We start from the raw sequence: 9332 nt of genomic DNA, 5'->3' as shown, positions 1-9332 counted from the left end.
TTCAATATATCAGCCTTGAGTTGGTCTCGAAAAGCATTTAATAAAACTCAGAAGTCGGAATGTCAGTAGGTACTGTTTTACATATTTAATTTTTAAAATTTATTATTTATAGTGAATTTAGCTAAGATCAGGTGTTTTCGGAATACTTTTTTAGGCACAAACCACCCAGTAGAGGTTCTTGAAAGCACTTTAGGGTCTTTCATTAAAAATTTCCTCTTCATTTCTTCGAACCTCATAGCTGTCCTACGCACGACGCGAAGACCGCGTGCCAGGCCACAGCCTTGTGCTTAGAGGCGACAACGCACTCGAAGCACCAGCGAGCGTCGCACTAACAGCAGACGGTCACGTATCGTATCGCGACATGGATACAAAGTGAAGCCGCTTTATTGTCCAGCTAATGGTCCGCGCCAATTTTTTGCGGGCCCCCGAAAACATTGGGGGGCGAAATTCACTGTTTTCATCGTAGAAACTGTTTTAAGGCCTGTACTTTATGGAACTGACTGTGATTAACGGCCGATATTTCAATGCAACTCTTATGATCCATCATCGAGCGTAGTCAAGCACCGTTTCCGTTGCAATATGGCGATGGCGAGGTAAAAAAAAAAAATGACCTCTACCTCTCATGTCACAGCAAGCCATCTCCCGACAGTTCCAAGCTCAGTGAATCTGACGCTTGCACGACATCCCTTGTAATGGCAGGCGGGTGAAGGGTGAATCGGCCAGTGTTCATCTACAAAACGGGTGACGGAGCCACTCCTAAGTGAACATGCCAGCTTACAGCGACGTCCATCATGTGTCTTACATGCAGAATTAGCCTGTTTCACTTGACCGGGACTTCCTAAGAAGACACGCCAAACTAGACTTATTAAAAATATTAATTAAAATGTTTTAATATGCTACGGTAAATATACTATTTGATTGCATGTTTATAAATCATACCACATACCTTTCATCCTGCTTTATTAGTTTCAGATACACGATTTTTTAATAAAAATAATTGACAACCCTTTTCAACCCTTTTGCTGTGGAATAAAGAAAAATGGTCAAATTAATTTACGTAAATTATTATTTACCTTATTTATGCTAAGATTCTTACATCCAGCTTCGTTTGCTATGGATGTATGACTTTTTAATGATAAAACAAATCTTACTCGCTTTATACACCCTTAAAAGACAAAATCAGGAAAACTTAAAACAAATACAATTAATATTTGTTTATGCTTTAAGTCCATACTTCAGTTCTAACCCTTAGTTTTAGTAGATTCGGAAATATGAATTTTTTTCTTTTATACAAACTAAACACATTTACTTGTACTTAGGGGCGAAATTTTGGGTATAAATTACAAAATTATCGAATAGTTTATTATTTTTACCATTTTTGTCTTACTGAATTAATATATACTCTTTTTAAAATAAATGGTGACTTACCACGTTTTCACTCCTAATTAAATGACGAATTTTAATTAAAGCAAAATATAAGCAATACATAACTCTAAGAGAAAAAAAAATTAATATTTAACTTCTTATTCTATTTGAATTTGAATTTAATTTTTTGGTTTTCAAAATACACCTACCCCTGTTACCAAACATAGGATTTTAATTTCGCAAACTGTCCATTGTAGTTGGTAGATTTCGTATGCTTATTATTGATACCCAAAATAATTTAGTATGCTTCATATAATTTGGACATTTATATTAATTAATACCATACTGACTCTTTATAATATCTTGGGGGTCACATTTCGCAGGATGTAAAAATTTTATTGATAGTTTGCGTACGTTTTTTATTGATTCTACATTTTTTATTATGCTTGATTAAATTAAAAACTAAATTTATTTATTCTAAAACATTATTCACCCCTTTTTAATCCTTTAGGACTGGAATTTCGCAAAATATAAAAATTTGCGGTTGTTTTATTTCGTTTGTTTATTATTAGTAAACAATAAGAAATTTATCATATTTAATCAAAATTGGAAATATTATATATCTTAAAACATACTTACCTACTCCTTTATCACCTCTTAAGGGTAAATTTTTAAATTTTAATAATTTTAGTTGGACGTTTTCGTATGTTAATTATTGGTACAGAATATCTTTCTCAATCCTGATTAATTTCAGAGATATAATTTGTTATCTTAAAACTATATTTAGGCTTTATAACACTTTAAGGGGGGGGGGGAATCTGTAACTATATACTGTCTATTTTTTAAGTGACCCAAAGAACTTTCTAATAGAAAAATTTCATTAAAATCTGCTAAACATTTTTTTTGATTAATGCTCGAACAAAATAGACAAAAATTTTAAAAACCATAATTTGGAGTTCTTAGAATTACAAATAGCAATTTCCAATAGTATTTTTCATAATTTATTTCAATGTACAGACTTTAGCTTCGAGCAGTTTAATTACTAATATAGATTGTAACTGCCAAAATAAATCCTAGATGCTAATTGTTTACTAATTTATTATTGATCATTGGCTATTTAATATGATTTGAAAGATACGATGTTTTAATACTTGATTTTATTTTTATATAATTTAAATGTTCATGAAAAGTCACATGCACATTACTTTTTAGTGTACGTGATTATAAATTCATGAAAATTTTCAACGATTACAAAAGGAATATAATTGAAATTTATAATTTATGTTACATTACGAAAAAAAAATCATATCAATTAAAACCTGGTAATTAATTAGTATTTTAGTTGCAAAATAAATAGATACTATTGTAACAAATAATAACTCATTCAGTAAGTATTATTATTTATTTAAAAAAATGTAATATTTGTTTTTTTGTGTATGAAAATGTTTCGTTACTTAAAATATAATGACATTTAAAATGTAAAACATAGTAAGAACCAATTTCTGAAATCATATTTATGTAACAGCAAGTCTAGTTTTACTTTATTACACAAAAATATCGTTTCTTGTAACAACAATGCTACATTTAAAATATAAAATTGACTTAACTATACACAATTACACTGTAAAGAAAAAATCGAAATTTAATGTTAAGCATTGTGTTTATATATATCTGTACCTTGGAGGCATAAGACACTATGTCACAGAGACCATACTTTTTAAGAGAGCAATTTAAATATTTAAAAATAGGGCATCACTAATTTACTCAACCATTATCCACCCAAATAATGTATTTTTTTTTAATATCTTATATCTTAGTGTTGTATGTCAATAGAAACAACGTTAAACTGTGGTAAAGATTATGATTAAAAGTGCATTTCGCCCAAAATTGGACATTGTGTCTTATGCCTCCCAGGTACAGATGTATGGATGTGTTTTTTTTTTTTTTTAAGTCCACTGAAAGATAAAATCGCTTAAATTTCAACACCGCACTCATACAGTTTAATATTGCTTGGACAGAACACTGGGTCACTCAGTACAGGCACACGTATCGCCCCCAGGAGTTGTAGAAGCCAGCGCAGCCGTAGACCAGGGGGATAGGCGGGCCGAAGAGCCCTCCGCCGAAACCCCGAGGCCCGCCGAAACCACCTCTTCGGAAACCGCCGAAACCGCCGCCGCCGAAGCCGCCGCCGAAATGGCCGCCACCGAAGCCGCCGCCGAAATGGCCGCCGCCGAAGCCGCCGCCGGGACCACCGTGCCCTTGAACACAAGTCGTCTGCAGGACACCGAGGACCACCAGGCACACTGCAACCTGTCGGCAAACAAGTTTTGATCATCAGAACGTGTCGCCTTTCACCGTACACTAAATACAGCAACAAAAAATTAGCAAGTCAAAAAAAATGAATTTATTGTATTACCCTTATTTACTGCCTTGCGGAATAGATGTCGCGTGGCTTCAGACATTTTTTTTTTCATGATTTCGATCTAATTAATAAATTAACTACGTTTACATGCTTGTAAATAGTTTTATCAACTGAGCTTTTATTTAGTTGTTTTCCAACCCTGGCATGAATTAACAGAACATAAACATTTGGTACACAGTTTTAAATTAACCTCCTGTAAGTATAATTTGTCATTGTACTCTTTAACTATCAGGGTATCATTCATAAATCTGTAAATATTTAGTTTTCTCAAAACACAGAAAAAAAACACATCTAAAACTACTCAAATTTTTATAGCAATATAAATGTCAGCTTTGAAATTTTCAGTTCGAGTGACCCTTATAATGGCGATGTGGAGCAGTGGTCAAGAGAATTAAATCTTATTCCCGAGTTTAGGGTTCTATCCTGGTCCGGCAACCTTGGTTTCAGTTTTCCTCGGTTTTCCTGAAATCTCCAAAGTTTCAATGCTCGAAAGGTTCTTTGTTATTAAACATGGCCGAGTCCTGGTTTGTATAGTGTGTGTTAACCTTCTGCAATGACCTAGTTGTCCAAGAGTTGTAAAGCTGAAGTGAGACAAATGGTGGTTCGACATTCCCTGAAAGACTAGAAGCTAATAAAGTTGGCTTTAAAAACGCATGGTTAGATACATACGACCTAACATTAAGTGCATATAAATGTCCATACTCTGTAAAATCAATCCACCTATTGGGTATCCGGTGGAACAAGTTACCATTAAACTAACTCTTGAGAGATTCCAGCTTCAAGTAGGCGTTAGGGCATTTTCAGAAAACAATCTTTTTTATAGGAGAGGAGTAGCCATGGTGCAATACAATAACAAACAAGAACAATAGAGAGAACAAAATTTACTTTTAAAAATTCTTTGAACATTAGTCTCTGTTCAACTGTGTGGTCCTAAGTGCAGACAATGTGCACATAAGTACATGACTGAAGAATGTTGGTAGCAGCTGTATTACGAAGAGAAATCGAAAGTTTGATTGTAATATGGTGCCCATGCCATCTAATAAACCTAGCAGCCGAGAAAGCATTAGCATACCTTCCTGTTAACCTTGATGAATATTTAGTTGATATACAGGATGTCCGATAAGTCTTTCCCTGATTACACAAATTTATAATTTCGGCTAGACGTACGATAAAAATATGAAAGTGGTGTCAAAATGTTAGGTCATAACTCAAGTTTTTTTTTGTTATAGGTTCGCAGTAGGTGTGCAGTGTATGAGGTGTAGTGCCCAGGAAGCCGGACATGATTGTCAATCAGGAGAAAGCGCAGTGTGTCCTGTGGTACCACGAGACACGATCACCAATAACAGTGCAGAGAAACTTCCAGACCACATATGGAAACATTCCCCCTGATGTCAAGAGCATTAAGACTTGGTATGAGAAGTTCAAGACCACAGGATCGGTTGCTGACCTTCCGAAGTCTAGTCGCCCATCAATCTCAGCTGAAAGGATGGAAGCTGTGAGACAGTCATTTCTGCGAAGTCCGAAGAAATCTGTGCGAAGGGCCTCACGTGAATTAGAGATGCCAAAAAGTTCTCTCCACGATATCTTACACAAACGTTTAATGTTTCGTGCATACAAAGTGCAAATCGTTCAGGCTCTGTTGCCCAATGACAGTACACGTCGATATGAATTTGCGGTCGAAATGTTATCACGTATGGAGGACTATAATGGCTATCTCCAACGAATTGCCTTTTCTGACGAGGCGACCTTTTTTGTCAGTGGAGTAGTGAATCGCCATAACGTGCGCATTTAGGGTTCACAGCCCCCTGGCGAGGTGATGGAGTGTACCAGAGTAAGTCCAAAAGTGAATGTTTGGTGCGCGCTATTGCTTGACAGAATTATCGGGCCATTCTTCTTTGCTAAGGCAAACATCACATCTCTAGTTTATTTGGACATGTTACAAATTTATGCTGTTCCTCAGCTTCTTGAGTATCACCCCGCTGTCAAGTTTCAACAAGACGGTGCACCACCTCATTGGGGTTTGGAGGTGCATGCCTATCTTGATATGACCTTTCCTGGATGATGGATCGGTCGTGATGGACCAACGGTTTGGCCTCCACGCTCTACTGGCATAACCCCATTAGACTTCTTTTTATGGGGTTATGTCAAGGACGAGGTCTACCGAACACATGTGCCAGATATTGCAACCCTTCGACAACGGATAACCAGAGTCATTGCATCGATCCCTCCAATGATGTTGGCTAATGTGTGGACGGAAATTTAATATCAACTAGATGTGCTACGTGCTACCAAAGGTGCTCATGTGAAAGTGTACTGATGTTTGAAAAAAACTTGTATAGTTTCTCAACATTTTGTTACCAGTTTCATATTTCTATCTTACTTTTATCCGATGTTATTGATTTTTGTAATCAGGGAAAGACTTTTCGGACATCCTGTATATTACTGCCTAGAAATATAAAGAAGTGCAAAATGGATTTACAAAATGAAATAACTTCAACATTTATTATTTGAGAAAGGCTGGAAAGCATGTCATTAAATACTAAACTGTAATCTTAGTGACGTTAGTTTTAACGGGTATAAATCAGTTAATAAAAAGTAATTTGACTGAAATTTTGGTCTAGAGCCTGCCGGTCACTGCCTGTATCCAGTGAGTCAATTTAAATTTTTTTGGTCTAGTGCCTGTTAGTCCAAAGACTTTTCGGCAAAATTACTTTCAGGCTAGTTCCTGACTGTCTAGTGCCTGTCAGTTAAACGACTTTCCGCCTTCTTCCGTGGCATCGGTTTGACACGCCTCGAAGGGCCACGAACCCATAACAACATTACAAAATTACAATTACCCAATCACATGCAATCCAACCGGGAGGTATAAAATGTAGCATCAGCCAGTGGACCATTGACACCTACTTACTTTTGCACAAGTGTTTGCGGAGTTCGTCAAATAACTGCCAGAAAATCGAGAATCAAACAGAAAGCAGGTTTGAACGTATAACATGGCGAGCAGCAGCCAACTGACAAATGACACCAATTCGACTACGGACAAGACTGTGGATATTAGCCTCGCACCGGAAACCACGGGAAATGTTGCATGTCTGTGGTAGCGATGAATACAGCTTTCAGTCCTCTCTCTCTCTCTCTCTCTCTCTCTCTCTCTCTCTCTCTCTCTCTCTCTCTCTCTCTCTCTCTCTCTCTCCTCCCAGCATCCCAAACTAGGAATTTCTGGAAGCAGAGAAACAAAGGTTTTATATTTCTGCAAGCTAGTGGGATTTATTATAGGGTACTCACTCCCTTCAAGCTGGTAACGCAATTAAGGGACTTGATGAACGCAAAATATCGCTTTATGGTTAACACTCGCTAATCAATTTAGCAGTTAGAAGAAAAAACACTGTACATGAAATGTTTCTTGCCATTACCTAACATTAGATAGGTTTTTAAAATCGATTTGCCTGAAAAAAAATGTTAAATTCAAATTTAACATCCATTTGAAAAAATCATCAAAAAATTCAAAGATTTCACATATACATCTAGGAACCAAATTTCTTTAAAAAAATATGTATTACCAAAGCATATGTCCAACCACTTTTCCAAACCAAATCATTAAGCTCATTTCAGTACCGCCACGCGCACGACGCGATGAAAATAGAAAAATATTTCTAATCGGGAAATTTGGCACGTTGACGTCACAGATATGTTGAACTTCAATGGTTGGAATTTTCTTTTATTCGCGTCGACCACGTCACGTCATATGTGATGTCTTACAACTAGTTGTGAAAACATTGTAAGCCAAATCAAATAATTGTATCCATACCTAATAAATTTAAAGCATCCACACATAACTAACATTAAGGAAAGTACTCCACCCTCAAAATATTTCAAAATAACGATGAAATAAAAGGGAAACAATTTTAATCTTCTCCACGACATTCTTTGTACGTACCATGCGATTGTGCTAAACCGAATAATCTAATTCAGGAGCTAGATTTTTGTTACCAATAACCAAGCAGGGTTTTTAACTTCTTGTTTTTAGCTTCTTGATTAACTACTCAACTAAAACAGTCGAAATTAGCATCAGTTATATATGAGAAGCCATTAACGGTGGCTATGCAACAAATAAAATGTTTTGAATTCTTTAAAGGCTTTTAAAAATACTGTCTTAACTCTTTGTGTAAAATACGAAAAATATTTCGTTCTTAAATCGTTTAAATGAGTAAATGGATTTTTTTTTTTTTTTCAAAATTGTACATTGCAAACTTGTGAGAATTTTTTTTCCACATATTTTCTTTACCATACGTGCTTGTGTAATTTGGTAAACGTTAAATACTATTTTAATGAATGATATAATCCATGGCCTCTTAAACAATTATAGGTCCCTTGAAAACCAAGATTTCTTACAATTTCATACGGTTTTGGACAAGGTCTACTTACCGTATGGATGGCAGTAAGTGAGCAGCCAAAGATCTTCATTATCACGGAGGAGTTGTAAGCAGCTGCCCCGCTTCTGGAAGTGTGTTGTTGTGGAGGATGTATGAGCTATATACACACACCACGGTCGCCGAAGTCATCTGAGTCCGCCCGCGCCAATTCACACCTGTGATCACCGTCCCGGGGCTAACTACGCATTAGGACAGCTTGCGAAGTCCGGGCGAGTCACGCGACAAAATAAACACAGCAGTTGTTGTCTTCACGGTGTCTATAGTCCTGAACACGTCCATAGAACCCCACAGAAACACCATAACGTATCATTCAAATAATGTTTCAACTAATGAGTTACATTATACATTTCGAATACATCGCACTGTTTTCAAATGCATTTTAATTTAAAAGTTAATTCGAAAGCAATGTAATAATGGATTAAGGAATATGTTTTCATCTAACCCCTGTTATTTTCGCCCTTAGCAGCAACGGTTGGTTTTATCGAAAATTGTTTCAGACAAAAGTTTTAGATAATATTTATACGGTTTGCAAACAGTTTTAACGGTTTTTACAGCGTACTTGCTAAAAGAGTTGCTAATTTTTTTTTGTCTTTCAAACATTTGTTCATTAACCGGGTTAAGTTCAAAACATGAGAAAATTTATACATTAACATATGCTTTGTTTAGTGATATTTGAGGAAAATATTTTAAGAAATTATCCCTTAATTATATTTTACTATGTATCTTAAGTTTGCAAAAAGTAAACAGGTTGAAGTGATTTGTAATTTAAAACCACTATTTATACTTTAAAATTATGTTGAATTAGGTAGGTACTCAATAATAAACATAGTGTTTATGGGGATTTATTTTCTTCGTAGTACATTGTATGTTGTTCAGTTATGTTTTGTTTTAATCAATTATTTCAGATGTATTACTCTGTAAATGCTTGTAATCTTCAATGCCGTCAATTTGATCGTTTGTATTCGGTGTATGTTAAAATTATTGCTACATCTTACGGAAACATTAATTTTGATATAATAAATATAGCTGCGTCTAAGATAATGTAGCTTTGTAGCCGTGAAATATATATTTTTTAATCGGCGCAGTAGTATTCAAGTTTAACTCTTACAAAAACA

At 35.5% G+C, this 9332-nt stretch overlaps 1 protein-coding gene across 2 annotated transcripts; it reads right to left on the bottom strand.

Moving 5' to 3' along the window:
• Positions 1 to 2878: 2878 nt before the first annotated feature.
• Positions 2879 to 8286, bottom strand: LOC134532371 (keratin, type II cytoskeletal 1-like). 2 transcript variants are annotated; one of them, XM_063368806.1, is made up of 2 exons: positions 8210 to 8286; positions 2879 to 3675 (listed from the first exon to the last, which is right to left on the bottom strand). In XM_063368806.1, exons 1-2 carry the CDS (start codon positions 8246 to 8248, stop codon positions 3397 to 3399), a joined length of 318 nt encoding a protein of 105 aa, XP_063224876.1. In that variant the 5' UTR covers positions 8249 to 8286; the 3' UTR covers positions 2879 to 3396. The 2 variants fall into 2 exon arrangements, with proteins under 2 accessions (XP_063224876.1, XP_063224877.1); XM_063368807.1 differs by having other exon boundaries at positions 2879 to 3623.
• Between the last annotated feature and the right edge of the window lie 1046 nt (positions 8287 to 9332).

Source organism: Bacillus rossius, chromosome 5 (genome assembly GCF_032445375.1).
Source record: "Bacillus rossius redtenbacheri isolate Brsri chromosome 5, Brsri_v3, whole genome shotgun sequence".
NCBI lineage: Eukaryota > Metazoa > Arthropoda > Insecta > Phasmatodea > Bacillidae > Bacillus > Bacillus rossius.
Note: the sequence above shows the minus strand (reverse complement) of the source record. Positions and strands in the feature narration are given on the sequence as shown.

Bases quoted from the DNA above. Each gene is read 5' to 3' on its own strand.
- LOC134532371 (XM_063368806.1), bottom strand. From the start codon at position 8,248: ATGAAGATCTTTGGCTGCTCACTTACTGCCATCCATACG. The intron at 3,676-8,209 runs GTAAGTAGACCT...GTTTGCCGACAG, and splicing joins CACTTACTGCCATCCATACG to GTTGCAGTGTGCCTGGTGGT.